Source organism: Nesoenas mayeri (assembly GCF_963082525.1).
Source record: "Nesoenas mayeri genome assembly, chromosome: 3".
Taxonomy (NCBI): domain Eukaryota; kingdom Metazoa; phylum Chordata; class Aves; order Columbiformes; family Columbidae; genus Nesoenas; species Nesoenas mayeri.
Window position 1 is genome coordinate 79,238,465 of NC_137544.1, and position 15,887 is coordinate 79,254,351.

General features: G+C 37.3%; 1 protein-coding gene across 3 annotated transcripts in view; it reads left to right on the top strand.

The window, feature by feature from the left end:
* The window catches only part of ACTN2 (actinin alpha 2), a gene marked incomplete at both ends in the record, with an annotated part of 68,040 nt that overhangs the window by 35,019 nt on the left and 17,134 nt on the right, over nt 1-15,887 (top strand). For 2 of the 3 annotated variants that reach the window (XM_080341998.1, XM_080342000.1), the window contains 6 exons: nt 3,362-3,443; nt 5,604-5,689; nt 8,302-8,394; nt 9,400-9,630; nt 10,865-11,012; nt 12,576-12,726. In XM_080341998.1, the coding sequence (XP_080198124.1) occupies nt 3,362-3,443; nt 5,604-5,689; nt 8,302-8,394; nt 9,400-9,630; nt 10,865-11,012; nt 12,576-12,726 (791 nt within the window). Of the gene's footprint in view, nt 1-3,361; nt 3,444-5,603; nt 5,690-6,749; nt 6,836-8,301; nt 8,395-9,399; nt 9,631-10,864; nt 11,013-12,575; nt 12,727-15,887 lie in introns of all 3 variants that reach the window. The other variant, XM_080341999.1, reaches the window with a different exon arrangement.

Below are 15,887 nucleotides of genomic sequence, written 5' to 3' on the forward strand. Positions count from 1 at the left end.
TCTAAAAGACAAGCTGAGGAGTGCATACTAATTTTGAATGGCTTTCTAAGGTCCCTTCATAAAAAACACTGACATGGAAGAAAGGACCTCATGACTCTCCTGTGTCCTTCTTCTCTTCCCATTACAATGACTTCAGCATTTAATTGTAAAAAATCTGGTCCTCAGCTGCCATGTAGTTGATCAGGTCTTTCCCCCTGCACAATATGGATGTTAAATGAAATTACATTGGAATTCCCCATTCACCACCGTCCATCCTGATTTGTATCTGGTGTAAGTGGCTGTGGACTGCAGTGCAGTAAACAATGAGATAATGATTAATCCTGACATTTCTTAGAACAAACACTACCCTTGGTAATCAGGAGTATGCAATAAGTTACTAGTCTTACATAGAAAATATTCCCCAATTCTTAGATTGTACTTTGGCCTATACTTTCAGATAAGTGGAAACAAAACTGATACCCTAACTTCCTTAGGTAGTACCTATTTTATTACAGTGTGCTACTCATGGCAAAATGCATGTTTTCTAAAACATACCAGCCACTTTGGATTGAGAAGGAAGAATGTGGAGCAAGTAATAATGTCAGAATTTCTTGGTACCATTACTGGAGAATAAAATCTAGAAAGAAAGTGAAATGTTATCATTTCACATTAGCTCTCAATACATATGTACCTTTTTCTGCTCTCTGGAATGAATGGATCTTGAGGGCTCATGTAAACACCAGTAAAACAGAAAACATTGTTTGTTACATTACATTAAAACATTGTTTTAATTTGTTGAGCACAACTTTTCATTGATGAGAGAGACTGGTGAATCACAGACTATATTTCCCATTCTATGTCCTTCCATTACAAATGGATCTTACTAGTGGAATCAGCTGTTATCAGAAAGCCTTTGACAAAAAAAAAGATGAGTGAATGAATGAATGGATGAAATGAAATTATTTGGAAACTCAGACTACTTTATATATATGTTAAATTTACGATGAGGTCCCCAAAGTATGCAGTGATTAAAATGAAATAAACTTACTCCACATAAGATTTTAATTTAGGCAGTTCTTTAGACAACTGCAGATATGAACCAAAGGGAAAAATACTAGCTATCAAAATGAGCTTGTTCTCAAATTCTGTATACAACCTTTCCTGTGGATAAACAGATTCATGGATGACTAAGATACCTGTGTCTGTGTACATGTGCTTAAGCATTGCACAAGCAGAAAGTTGATTTCATTGAGTTTGTGCTTTCAAAAGTGTACACAGTACTAAAAAACTTCACAGTATAACCATCCTATATATGAGTCCTAAGAAAAAGGGACAGAACATAAGCAGATCTGCTTCAGCATTACTATTTCCCTCTTAGAGGTTTCCAAAATAAGAACAGGTCAGGTTTCAAACTGAGGCTGAGCTGTGGCACATAAAGCACATGCATAAAAATCCTAAAATAGATCTTGCTTTTCTATCCTGGCTGTGTTTGACTGACTGCTCAATTTGGTTACATTAACAGCTGTCCTGGTGTCTTGTTTCCTCGTTTCTTATCTCTTGCATGCTGTCTTTTCCTTTTTTCACTGATGTGTTTTGTGTGAACTTGTAGCTGGAAAGACGGCCTTGCTTTCAACGCCCTTATCCATAGACACAGGCCTGATCTTCTTGACTATGACAAGTTAGATGAGGTATTTGTTTAGCTGTAGCAGAGATTTTTAGTTACTGTGCCTTGCAGTTTTGTTTAAAAGGATGGGTGATGGGGATCTCCTCCAATTATTCACAGAGTTGCTGAGATTTTAAACAAATCCTTTACCAGTGAGGCACTATTTATTCATGGGCTTAGTACCAAGCACACAAATAGGAGATGCTCATCATTCATCCATATGCAGTATTTTAACCTAGTCAATAAGTCTCACTTAGATTTAGTGTATTTTTGTCCTATTTAATTTCAGTAAGAGTTTTTCTATACACATTTACTAAATGTTGTATTACACATGGTGTCTAGTGTAATAGCAAAAATAAGTTAATGGGTTTTAAATATTGTACACATTTTAAGTTTCTCTGAATGTCAATGATGCACAAAACTGCTAAATGATGATAGAGTGAGAACTTATGATTAGAGACTTTGTATTCTATTATACCTGAATTGTTAGGTTTCAAAATATAAACTCTTCTTCATAACACATTTTATTGAACATGCAGCAGGAAAGGCTGTCTAGTACGATATGTTCATAGAACGACGTGCCATGGACGTTACTACTTACGATACCTGGCATATGTATGTGCATGAGGAATGGACTTCTGTGAAACTTAAATAACTGCTGTGATTCCATAGTAATAATCTTACTAAATTAATTTCAAAATAACAAAAGAAGCATATTCGAGACTAGATCCCTTTACAGGAAGTATCTGTATTCAAATGGAAGCCTTGGCAATTCCCTCCAGAAAACCTGTTAACATTTTTTCAGTGTCCACCAGCATCTCTAACTTTGCTCTTCTGTGTCCTATTTTCCCAACCTCTCTCTATAAACATTGGCATTGTTCAGAGTGGCTATGATCATTTAGCAGTTTGTGAATATGTGAAATTAATTATAGCCTTAGCGGCATGAACTGCCTTTTTACATAGGGTGTATCAGCTTGGGTTTCACTCCAAGCTGATACAGGAAGGCTGCTTTTAAGAACAACCCTAATCTGACACATTCTTCCATTGTCAACAATAGCTATATGTAGAGCAAGACATAAAATGCGTGCTGTTTATCGGAACTGTGTTTACTGCTTCCTTTCTTTTCCCTTCAGAAACCAAGACAAAATCTCAAAACCAAAGAAAGGTCTCAAATTTTCACAGCTCTAAAATTAAATTTATAGAGGTGTTACAGATTTGTCTGTCCAAAACTGGGAAGCATTGCTCCTTCCGGAGAACTGTTCTGTCTGTTCTTGCTTCTTCTCACGCATGCATGTGACCAACAGAGAACTCAATATATATCACTGTAATATAGCGTATATTAGGTATAAAAACATGCAGGACTAATTTTGTCATGAACGATCTAGCATAGCCTACTGGACCAGTGGCCTTGGCTGTACTTCATTCCAAATTAGCTCAAAATTATGAGTGTACACTGCATACATTATCTATGTTCCCATCCAGAATTTATTTGCAGCAGAGTCATAATGGTACATAATAGCTTATTCATATTTTCTTTTGAAAGTACAGCAGCACATAGACCAAAATTTCACAAACCTATACTCTGCTTTTTGAAGAACAATAGTTGTCACTCCCGTTTACAGTTTGGAAAAACAGAGTAAGTTCTAGTATACCTACTGTAGTCTTGCTTCAAGGAAAAACTTCTATATTTGACTAGTTGTATTTTCTTCTTTAATGCAGGATGATCCCATAGGAAATATCAACCTTGCCATGGAAATTGCTGAAAAGCATTTGGATATTCCTAAGATGTTGGATGCAGAAGGTGAGTTATATCTTACTGAAGTTTGCGTTACTCACAAGCAGGAGACAGTAAAACTTGTTTTGTATGTAGCAAATTTTCAATGTTACTTTGCCATGAATCACAACAGAGCAACCTGCTTTGTTTTCAAGGTTTTCCTTCTTGTTGCAAATGTATTGGATAATTTCACTAACTTTTTGTTTCATTCCTTCTTGTTTGTTATTATTTATATTATTATAGCACTTTGAACCCTAATCTGAGCATATGGCCCCACTATGATAACTGAGGTAAAATGCAGGATCAAAAGATAATCCTTGCCTTTAAGAAATCGAAATCTAAGTCTAATAAGGGGAAATACAACTATTAGCAGCTTAAAGCAAAAGCATATTCACCCTTTAAAAAGTTTAAGTGAGAGGGCCAGATATAAAAGTACAGAACTTTCAAAATGTACTAACATGCCTCCTATGAGAAAGAGCTATGTTGAGGGAAGCATTATTATTATTATTATCATCATCATTATTATTATCATTATTGTAATTGTAAACCTTTTGCAGTGACAGTTTTAACAAATAGCTTCATGTTTGGTTTCTCCAATAATCTTTAGAGTTTGTTGACAATGACAAGGAAATAGATATTAAAGTTTCCCAAATTTCTTCAAGATAACCAAACTTTTGTATTCCAGGCAAATATGGTGCCAAAATACTAGAATTTGCCTACACTGGTTCAAAGCATTCTTCTCCAAGTATGCAGACTCTATGCTGGTGGCTTGTCAGTAGAGTAGTGATAACACAGAAATTATCCAGAGCACTCAAACTCACTGTTTCTGCTCCCCTTGAAGTCTTTGGTAGGAAGGTTAGGCCAATACAAGATGATTTGGAAAATCCAGGTTGTAACTTCTTCATTGAAGATGTTTCTTTGTTTCATCTTCATGATTCAAAACTATTCTTTTTCATTTTTTTTAACTTGCATTTCCTTATTCAAGCACCACTTAATTATTTTGCTCTGAAATACTGTGCAAGGAATAAACAGAAGTGCTACCACCTTACCATTGAACAGCTCCTGCTGTCATTCTCTGTTCTTTATTTTTTATCTTCACATACAATGTAAGAAACTTTATTTTTCCTCACCCAATTTTCTGCACATTCTAGCCCTTATCTTACTATTCTTCTTCTTGGCAGGGGCGGGGAATTGAAACTGTGCTTCTTCTAACATCATCGAAGTATTCACCATCACTTTTTACTCTCTTTATTTCCACTGTGTTCTCAGTGGAAACTTTGCTAAGTTTTGTTCACAACTGTGTGAAGTAGATGCAAAACCAGTAAATACATTGGTCCTGAACTTAGAAATCTCACTGTTAATATTAGAAATCGTCACCTCATTCCTGGGTCTTTTCACATCAGTATCTTCCCACTCCATACATTGGCAGGAATCCTTGCAACTTGCACTAGCATCATTCATCACTCAGCCGTAATTGGTGTAAAACCATATGTTTCTGCCTTTCTTTGTTAAGTATTGAAAAGGTCCATTTTTACCAATGTAGACATACCTTGATTACACCCTCTCTATACTTTTACTCTTTTCTGGCATAATAGGGACAAAGCTATCAGCCACCCAAGCCAAACTCTTCTTTAATTTATGCTGTTAACTAAAATGACAGACTGGTGCGGGGATTACAAAGCTGTTGCTATCCAAGCTTTTCTTAGCACAGGAGTGCAGGAGTCCTACAGGTTTCCAATATATATCAATATGCTGCCAGTCACAGGGACCCTGTGCTAATATACACTGTACACATTCCTATTTTGTGACTGTCAGTGGCTGTGCTTAATTCTGGAATAATTCTAGTGATTTAGATGAAGTTGGTTTGGAGCGACAGTGAAGCTGAGCCCAGTAGATCTGTAAGCCATGCCATCTGCTTGGAAGTTTCCACAAACCAGAAGGCAGCAATATCCTTCTGTACCATCTCAGCCTTCAGATATTTTGCCATTTCAGGGAGAGTTATATCTTTTCCATTTACTGATTCCTAAAGCTTAGGTAGCTTTGTACTGATATCAGTAAACAGATGCAATCTGAGTAATGTTGTATTTATTTTGAATACTTGCAGCACTGAGGTGGCATTATCAGCATAATCTGATGGAAGGACCTTGTGAGAATTTCTGAGCAGTTAACCTTCTTCTCTCTACACAGATGTAGTAAATACTGCCAGACCTGATGAAAGAGCCATTATGACTTATGTTTCCTGTTACTACCATGCATTTGCTGGTGCTCAGAAGGTGAGATTGTAGAAGATGGATCAGATCTCATCCTTCACCTTCTGTCTTGTTTCTTTCAGCAGTTTTTCCTCTTCTGATCTTTTCCTCACTAGCTACTAGGACAGCATCTTAGAGCTGAGCACATTTCCTGTTGCCTGATTTTCTCTGTGAGCCACTGTCTCTGTAGAGCCAGTAGTAGTCTATCCATTTGTAAGCCTTCCTGTCTCATCTTTCTGTATATTTGCTAATAATATCCAGTAGGTTTTTGACAGCTGGTCACCGAAGGGGATAGAGAACATTATTCTCTTTAATTGAACTTGTGTGCATTCATTTGAAGCATTTTTAAAAATGCCAGATGAAAATAGAGTGTAAAAACAATTTCAGTAGCAGAATGCTATCATTTTTGTCTCTGCTGGATATTATTCCTGCTACAGAGATGTCAAAATCATCATAACAGATGCCCAGAAAGTAAACCCTTTTCTTATGCTTTCAGGATTGTTCTTAAAATGTTAAGTGCTTCATGGTAAGTACAAACAGCAACATAAGATGTTGCTGTTATGCAAAGTAGACACAGAAACATCTCAGAAAAGCTCTGGAATCATGTCCTGATGAAAAGAAGGAAAATCAGGTATTAGAAGTATAAAGAATAGTGATATATAATGCTAAGGCTATAATGCTAGTCCACAAGCAACTTTGAGAGAACACCTCCCAGATCAAAATGTCAGTCAAAAGACCTCCACAATCTAAGTCACCAGAGAGATGTGTGCCAGTTCTTGAGCAGACAGTTCTGGTAAAATTAAGGTCACTCCCCCTGTGCAACACTGCAGGATCAAGCCTATTAAAAAAATTAATCCACCTCTTTATAAGAGCTTATGTTGAATTTCTAGTGTATATTTTATTCTGTCAACGCCCACCAATGTAACGCTAAATTTATTACAGCTTTGTAGAGTTTCTATAGTACAGAGCTATGGAAAAGAAAACAATCAGAATGACACTATGTTGTACTTTTATTAATTCATCCTGTTTTCTACTCCTCGATTCTTTTTTTGTTTTGTTTTCATTTCTCCCCACCCTCTTGTAGATATTGTGAACACTCCCAAACCTGATGAGAGAGCTATCATGACATATGTGTCCTGCTTCTACCATGCTTTTGCTGGAGCAGAGCAGGTATTACTCAACTGTCCCTTCAGGTTGCTTTGGTTTTGATTGGTTGCCTCACATTTCCACTAGTTTATTAAAAGAAAACTAATCTAGTACATTGTCATCTTAATTTAACAACTGCAAGTATTACTTGAGCACTAATACTTGTTTTTAACCAACACTTGAACCTGTTTTAGTGAAATGTTGTGTAGCAAGTTGAACTTCTTAAACTCCAATGGACATTCTTGTTTCTAATGTTGGGTCTTTATTTGGTTATTATAAAGATTCTCAGAAAAGCTGTATTTGAAGGTACTGTGAAATGGAGTTGTTTTTTGCTACATCAACATGTTATGTGTGTGCTGCATAAAACAATGTTTGACTTTTGGAGATTGAGACTATTCTAGACTTACTCATGCTGAGTAGTAATTTAGGGCTAGATTTTCAAAGATACATGAGGATGCAGAAAGGCACAGGAGACACCCAATGCAGTATTTGTGCCTGGTTCCCACTCAAGCCAATGAAATGATTCATGGATCAAAGTACTAATATAAGAGTCAAGAACATCAGCAACAGATTGGTCACAAAAGGTGGGATTATCACTTAGAAATGTGGCATTTCCCACTGTTCTGCTTCATACATTTCTAGCCTACAAATGGACATAAGCCAACTTATGTGAAAAAAAATAATAAAGAACCCTTCAAGTAGCTGATATTTTTCCTTCATCCTCAGGATTTAATTTCCCGTCCTGTCTAGTAGAACCCCTACACCTTATCACAGCACAGCTATGCTGTTGCACCCTCTTGTCTCTGGGTATGAAGGTTTTGCTCTTCATGCAAAAGGGGGATTCCAACTACTCTAACACAGGAGTCTGCACAGGTATTTATTTGATTAGATATACTTCAGACTCACATTTGTATGAAAGTAAATTTTAGTGTAAATTTTAAATATGGCAGAGCTATACAGTGCCTTCACAAATACATTTGTCAGGAAGCATGGAAAGATTTTATGTCAGTGGTTGAGCTGTATATACTCTCGAGGGTATATGTATCTATGATGTGCAGATATAGAGTAGTCTGGGACTCCTGAATCACATGGGTGTCTTTCCAGTATGGCTAACAAATCTAATACTTTTTTGGTGTGATTTCAAAAAATTAACCTAATAGGATAACTTTAAGAATGTCCTAAGACTTCTTTGAAAATAGATGGTTTATTAGACAACCATAATGGCAGTGTGGAATGCCCTCTTGTATAATAAAGCTTCATTGTACAGCAAGGTGACTTCTGTGCTGATCTGTGCCTTATTCGGGCCATTGGAATCTATGACTACAAAAGGAGGGTAAATATGTATCTAAGTAATCTAGGAGCACAAATCAACAACTGTAAAACAATGTGATTTTTGTTTGCCACGGCCACATTCTGTCTCTTTCTCCAAGCTTGTACCTTTCTCAGAATGTGTTTATGAATATGTCCTGTTTATGTGCTGTTTTTTACAGGCTGAGACTGCAGCTAACCGGATCTGTAAGGTGCTTGCTGTGAATCAAGAAAATGAGAGATTGATGGAAGAGTATGAGAGACTAGCAAGTGAGGTAAAGACAGCTGTATCTTTTATGTAGCAATAATTATGTTAATGAAATATTGAAAGCTGAAAGATTTGTGCACTGTCTGCAAGACAGCAAAGTGAAGGTAAATCTCACAGTGGTAGGGTACAAAGCTCAGTTGCCCAAGACGTCAGATTTCAGGTGACTCCTTTGCCACAGACTTCCTGTGTGACCTCCAGCAAGCCACTCAGTCTCATTAATGTGCCAAAAAGAGTGTTTTGAGGACTGTCATCGGTCTGTCCCAAAACCAGACTTGCTGTCTCTGTAATCTCCAACGACAGCCATCCTTGACCACATGTGGAACATACAAGATCCTGTCACTCCAAGCCCCACTGGATTTGTGTTCTGCAAAGCACACCTGGACAGGGTCTCTCACAGTGTTTACAGTGCACCTGTGAACACAGGCAGCAAATGAATGAATGAAGGGGGCACATTGTGCTCCTCCTGTCCTTTCTTGGTAAATGTCAAACTTGTTAAGTCAGGACTACAGATGTATAGCGCACAAGTGAGAGCTCCCAATATCCTTTGACCTGCAAAAACATACCAAGATGATGGATGCAAAGACAGCAGTGCTACATTGGCACTAACGGACTTCTGAGTGAAGAATTTTATATGACCTGAGTTATTTGGCTGTTGTCTGTTCTGATCTCATAACTATGACTATTTAAGACATAAAGACCAACACTTCTGAAAGTGGCAAGTTATTTTGGGTAACTGGGTATCTGAGTAATTAGCTAGAGACACCTTACATATGTTTTTGTCTTTCTGAAAATAAAAGTATTTCTACAAATATGTAGAGTACCAGGGCAAATTAGTAAAAAAGTATTGTTCAGCTTTGAAAATCCTGTGCTTACTTGCCATTAAAGTCCTGACACCAACTTAATTTATTAATATTAAAGGAACAAACTTGATTAGGATATGTGCATTCAATATGATCTTTTTTTGGTTGCTTTTCCATTGCTTTTATTTCAATTGTTTGTGTTGGTTTGAAAGCTTTTAGAATGGATTCGCCGGACAATTCCTTGGCTGGAAAACAGGACCCCAGAAAAAACAATGCAGGCTATGCAGAAGAAATTAGAGGATTTCCGGGACTACCGCCGCAAACACAAACCTCCCAAAGTCCAAGAGAAATGTCAACTGGAGATCAATTTCAACACCCTGCAGACAAAACTGAGGATCAGCAATCGGCCAGCTTTCATGCCGTCAGAGGGAAAAATGGTTTCAGTAAGTAAAGGCGGCATCAATATTCTGTTCTCCTTTTTATCAACATTCTCACAAAAATTTCAACATGAGAGATTGAAATGCCATATTAAGTCATTCTCAGAAACTTCAGTTTCTTGCACTTTATCAATATCAAACCACTCTTTTTAGACGTTTCCTTTCATTCTAGAATCTTGCTTTCTCTTAAGCGTGCTTCTGCCTCTTTAAAGGCTTTCCCCAAGTGCAAATTGTCTTGAGACATGAAACGATACAGAACTTTTTTTTGGTGAGGGTTATCAGTACTTCTTTATCAGTGAAGCCAAATATTGTTTATTTAAGCAAAACTCACAGTGGTTTCACTAACAGTTTGGTCATCAGATTTACAGAAACAGACATTGCTCAAAATATATTTATGGGTTCTTTTCCTACTTTTTAAAATTAAATTTTGTTTTTTCTTATGTCTGTGATGATAAGCATAGTCAGTACCAAGAATTCTCACCTGCTGATAAGCATTGAGAGTTGACTGTGGGTCAAAACATTTCCTGTGGAATATAGCAAACCTGCTCTGTTCTTTCATTGTGTTTTTGATTGCTAAGATTTAATAAACAGATGATTGCACTATCTGAAGAGGGCCATTGTCCGCTCCCCTATGCAGAAAATAAGGGGCTTGTCACTTCAGTTTCCTACTGCCTTTGAGTTTCTGAGGAAGCTCACAAAACTTTGTGTACCACAGAAAGTGAAATGAGTTTGTATTCCAGATAAAACACACCAGATTCTCTTGACACTAATACATTTTGCTATTGTCAGCTTCCAAGAGCAAAGCAATTTTTTTCGTAAAAGATCGTTACATCATAATGGAACATGCACATTGTAAAATGGGAGGTAAAAGCACAGAAGGACTTAGCAGTGCTATGTTAATGGTTGGACTCAATGATCTTAAAGGTCTTTTCCAACCAAAACAATTATGATTCTAATATATTGTGAAGACCCTAAATGTGTAGCTTTACTTGGAAGCCATTTGTATAGGGATTCCTTTCATGAGCCCACCTGAGTAGGATACACTATTAGGAGCAAATGTCTGGACTACAAGACTTCCTGAACTGCCTGACAATATTTTCTATGATTCTGTGATTTTACAAAAACTGAACATAAAACCTTCTCTTTTTGGAGCAAAATTGTGAATGAATCAGAAATCTGCAAATTTGGATAAAAAGAGATTATACTTTCATCCCCTCTCTCCCATGTATCCTCTTCACAGGATATTGCCGGCGCTTGGCAGAGACTTGAACAAGCTGAGAAGGGCTATGAAGAGTGGCTGCTGAATGAAATACGAAGACTGGAAAGACTTGAACACTTGGCGGAGAAGTTCAGGCAGAAGGCTTCCACTCATGAACAGTGGGCATATGGTGAGCAGAGATGGCTTTAACATTTTCAGTGTTTTAATGTTCGAGGTTGAACCGTCAGTGCTCAATATTTGTGAGCCAGAAACTCACTCATAAGTAGTTTGGACAGTTTCAGAAACCTAAAATAATAACAGATAAAATTGCAGGCTTTGTTGACTATAGTCTTGATCCTAACTTTTGTAGGCATGTTGCTAATGAAATGTAACTGTAAAAATTGTACTCTTGAAGTAGTGGGTCAAACTTAGTGGGAAAATTCAGCAGTTGAATGGAAGCCATTACTGCTAATGCATTCCTATACACCAGCAATCCAACCAGGAATGTAGTGACACCACTGGTTAAGTGTGAAATCATTAATAGACTTATTCTGAGTTGATTATCATTTGGCCAACATGATGTTTTGAATAGTCCACATAAACTACATGATAATGGACTCATCTCTGCTTCGCTCCATACCCTGGATTACATCTCATTTATAGTTGTGATTTTTAATGGTAACCTAACCTTACCTATAGTTGTAACATCTGTAGGACTGTACCAAGGCACACAAGTTTGTTGGAGACCATTAAACATAGATCTACTCTATCATCCTGTTGTTTGCCCTGATAACAGTCTTCCTGCTTCTGCTATGCTTCTGGCTTTTTCCAGCTAGACTCTTTTCACATGGTGAAAGTAAAACAGAGTCTATCCCATAACATAGTCGCTGGAAGCACACAAGGCTGTAAATGGCTGCCAAGCAGATACTAGAAGGGAATCTACAGTGTTTATCAGCCCTTAGAGCCTATTTTCTCAGCATAAACTGCTCATGGTGACACGTTATGGCTGTTATACAGTAAAAACTTAACATAAGCTGGTACACAGCAAGTGAGACAATAGTCCCTTCCGGCTGTAAAATTCACAGAGCTGTGTAATGCCATGTGGTGAGCTGCAGTTATAGGGAATGTCTGTATAGATTCACTTGTCCAACATAGGAGCTACTGAAGAGTAATATTTCAGTTTCTGACTTCTTTGCTTCCCTAGCCCTTCGTAAATCGGTTGGTATTTTCCACTTAAAATTCAGTGTTTGACACGAAAGACAGTCACATGTCTCAATGTTTGTTTGTTTTTTTAAATTATTATTTATTTTGGAAGTGCTGGAATGAATAATGAATTCAAGGCAGAACATGAAAAAGAATAATAGATCTTTACTAACAGTGAAGCTGAGCATGGCAGTGTGATTTCTGGTTTCATTACTTTACACTACAAAAGAATTACTGCAATAGTTTATAGCCTCAGTTTTTTGCCGATATACCATTTTTATGCCAGTTTCTCAAGCAATGTAATACTATTTTAGACCAGTATAAACAGCCTATGCAAGAATCAAGGAATTACTGATAAACCTTTAAAAAGATATAGTTCTAATTAAGACTGTTGTGCTGACACTTTGCTACTGATTTCAATGAGGGTGGGACTTCATCTCATACATATGATCTTCACAATGAGTCGGCTGAAAAAGTTGACTAAATTTGCAATTGTTCTAACCAACAAATTAGTAAAAAAAAATACTAGTGTTTTAATTTCCTCTTTCAGGCAAAGAGCAGATCTTACTTCAGAAGGACTATGAATCTGCTACTCTGACAGAAGTCCGCGCTATGTTAAGGAAACATGAAGCTTTTGAGAGCGATTTGGCTGCTCACCAGGACAGGGTGGAACAGATCGCTGCCATTGCCCAGGAGCTGAAGTATGTTCCATTTAAAGGCTTGCAGCTGCTGACATTTAACTTTGCGATAAACTCTTTCCAATGAATTTGATAGTGTCATAGGTACCAACGTAAGAATTCCAGAGATAGCTTCATAAGTATATTATCTGAGCTGGTCACTGAGACCTTTCCCTCATCTCCCCCTTACCCCAACCAAATATAGATTATACAACTGGCCAAAATTATTTGAAAAGAAACATTTTAAAATTGGCTTAACACTAAGCTTTTAGCATTAGCTCTATTGATGAGTCCATTGTGTGTTGATGGGAATGCTGTAGGAGTTTATTTCTCAGTTCATATGGTCTGCTGAGTGGTACTGGTTATGAGTTGTTTAACTTAGAAAAAAAATTCACTTACACAAATTACAGATCAAGCGTCTTCACTTAAAATCAAGTCTTTTTCCACAAGTATATTTGTCCTTTCAAAAGGCTTCACATCCCTAAATTATCTCTGTAGTAGTGGGTCAGGCACTGACTGTTCTGAAGATTTAATTGTCTCTAGTATACTTATTTTCACAATCTCTTCATATTGTATTTGGAAGTGCCATTGTCTCTGTTTTACAAAAAGGGCAGTGGGGCATATGGAAACTAATTTACTCAGGGTCACAAAGGCAACCAAGCAGCTACAGGAGAGCTTGAGATTTCATCCACATTTCCATCAATTTAGCCACAAGGACCAACACTTGCTCACTCAGCATGCTATGCCAGAAGAAAACACAACTAAAGCTCAGGACAATTCTACAACACATTTAGGCCGCATCTGTGTCATTGACACCACCTGCATAGGTCAGGGATGTGAAAATTCAAGGCCCCTGACTGACAGACACATGGCAGCAGAAGTCCTGTGTAAAGCACGGTTTTGTCAGCAAAGCTCTGCCCACACTGACAGGACTGTACTGTTGCATACTGATGTCCCTATTCTGGTAAATCCGTCTCGGTGTGTACTCCAAGCTAAGCACATTAGATTTTATAATCTTGCACAGTTAATTGCGGTGGTTTTGTACTGTAAATCAATGGTGCTACTCCTGATCTTAGCAATTTGACACATACTTAAAGTAATTGCTCACCCGCAGTATAAATCTGTAAAGCCAACAGGAACAAATGTGCAGTAGTGGCTGAAACATGAGCCAACATCAAAATTCTCAGATTCCTGCCCTTGGCTTCAACTCTCCAAGTCTCAGTTTCTCACCTTTTTGAATAGGCAAAACAGTTACTACTCAAAAATCAAGTGGTAAAAATATGCCCTTTTTTACTTTGTGAAGGACCGTGACTCATAAACAGCTCCACATTCATTAACAGTTTAAAAACAGAAAGTTGTCTAAAAATGTATTTCATACCTGACTTCTAGTAATTGTATAATTCAAATAGATTTAGAAGAAAAATCCTGTTTTTCAAGATTATTTAAAGGAGGAAAAGTAAAGCACAGTGGGCAGAGTAAGTAGTGGATTTTACTTAGTGTCAAAGAAGTCTGAAAGACACAGAGGATGGAGATTTCACTGAGTATATAAGCTTATAAAACACCTTCTGTCATGCCTTGATCTCTGTTGTGGAGTTATTTGTTCCTCTTTATACTAAAGAAAGTTTATGAAACGCCTAATGATTGTTAATTCAGCTTCACCTTTACAAGTGATGGGAATCTCTGGGAATGTAGTGCATCTGCTTACCAGCATTTTGAACCCTGTGTCCTTTACCTCTGGTGAGGCCAGTGAACACTGTATCCTCTCTATTTTAAGATTGTCTCTTCTCAGTTGTTTCAGTAATTTGCTGTGTGAAGTTAAATGAGTTACTTTGTGGCCTAGGCCGCAAAGGTGCTGAAAACCCATTGCTTTTAGAGATGCTCTAATTTGACTTCTCTACTTCTCTGTACAATGGGCTATCAGTGCCTCAGTGCCTTATTTTTCACTGAGACTCTGTAGCTCAGTTATGCTTAATGCCCTTGGAGAATGCTGAATGAAAGATCATAAAGGTCAAGTTTTATTATTAGCTGCAAGCAGGCAACTTATATTTAAATATTAATTTTAATTATTTGTACTTAATTCCTCACACAATGAAATTATGGAGGCAAATGCTAATTTCTTTCTCTTTTCATATTTTTAAAGAAGGATTGACTAATTTCCGAGAGCTAAGAAATGTGTGTTGACACATGATTCAAAACCTATTGAAGTCAATGTGGGTATTTTTTCTTGTTTTATTTGTTTTTCATCACCAGATCAGGCCCTTAAAGAAATCATCATTGTCTGTGTCTAAATTCCAAGGCAATACACATCTATGTTTTGATTTAAACAATCTCTTGGCCGCCTGATGTTGCTTTTTCAAGGGAGAACAATTGCTGTGTGACCTTGAACTCTACCAGTTACAATTTTCTGCTGCAACACCTCAGTCCACTGTGTGCCTAAGGCTACAGTTGCTACAAGCTTGTTGATTGGTGCTGTTTAGATAAAAGATTAGTGTGTGTGTGCAAGCAGGTAATGCCACCCAGGATGCTGCTATAAGATTATTATGTTCCAGCCTGTAGAGACTTAGATATTCCTTGGCAGTGAGGCCTAACAAGGCTTGGATAGGGCTATATACAAAGCTGGAAAAAGGCATTTCTAAAATGGGATTTGCCATTTATGACATAGCAAGTGCTAAACAGAACTTGAGTGAGCTGTACTATGAAGTGCCATAGTAATTTATGGTCTTGTGTGCTCATTTCAGTGTTTTCAATCATCAAGATAAAATTTTTGGAATGTAGTTCCTTGCATATCCATCACTTCTAGCGTAGCGATTTATTTTCAGCCAAGAAGACCACTGTTTGTAACACTGATTTGGAGAGTCTTTTTGCTTCTGGAAACCTGGGCTCAAATTGTGCTTACGTGCATGATTAATATGAGCCTGGTTCAGAAGCAGTGCTAAAGCATGTTGCTCAACAGGTTATTTTTGAGACACTATCACTGTTCCTAAACTGAGCTCTTACTTAAGTACTTCTCTGAATCAGGACAAAATTTGAATAAAATTTTAATTCTTTACAGATGAGATTGAATTGCTTGTAAGATCAATAGGGATAGTTTAGTGATTTTTAAATTCCAAAGGCCGTAGATTTCGAATAATCAAATAAATATAAATGACTGTTTTCTTAGAAGATCTCTAACACATAGGCAGCAA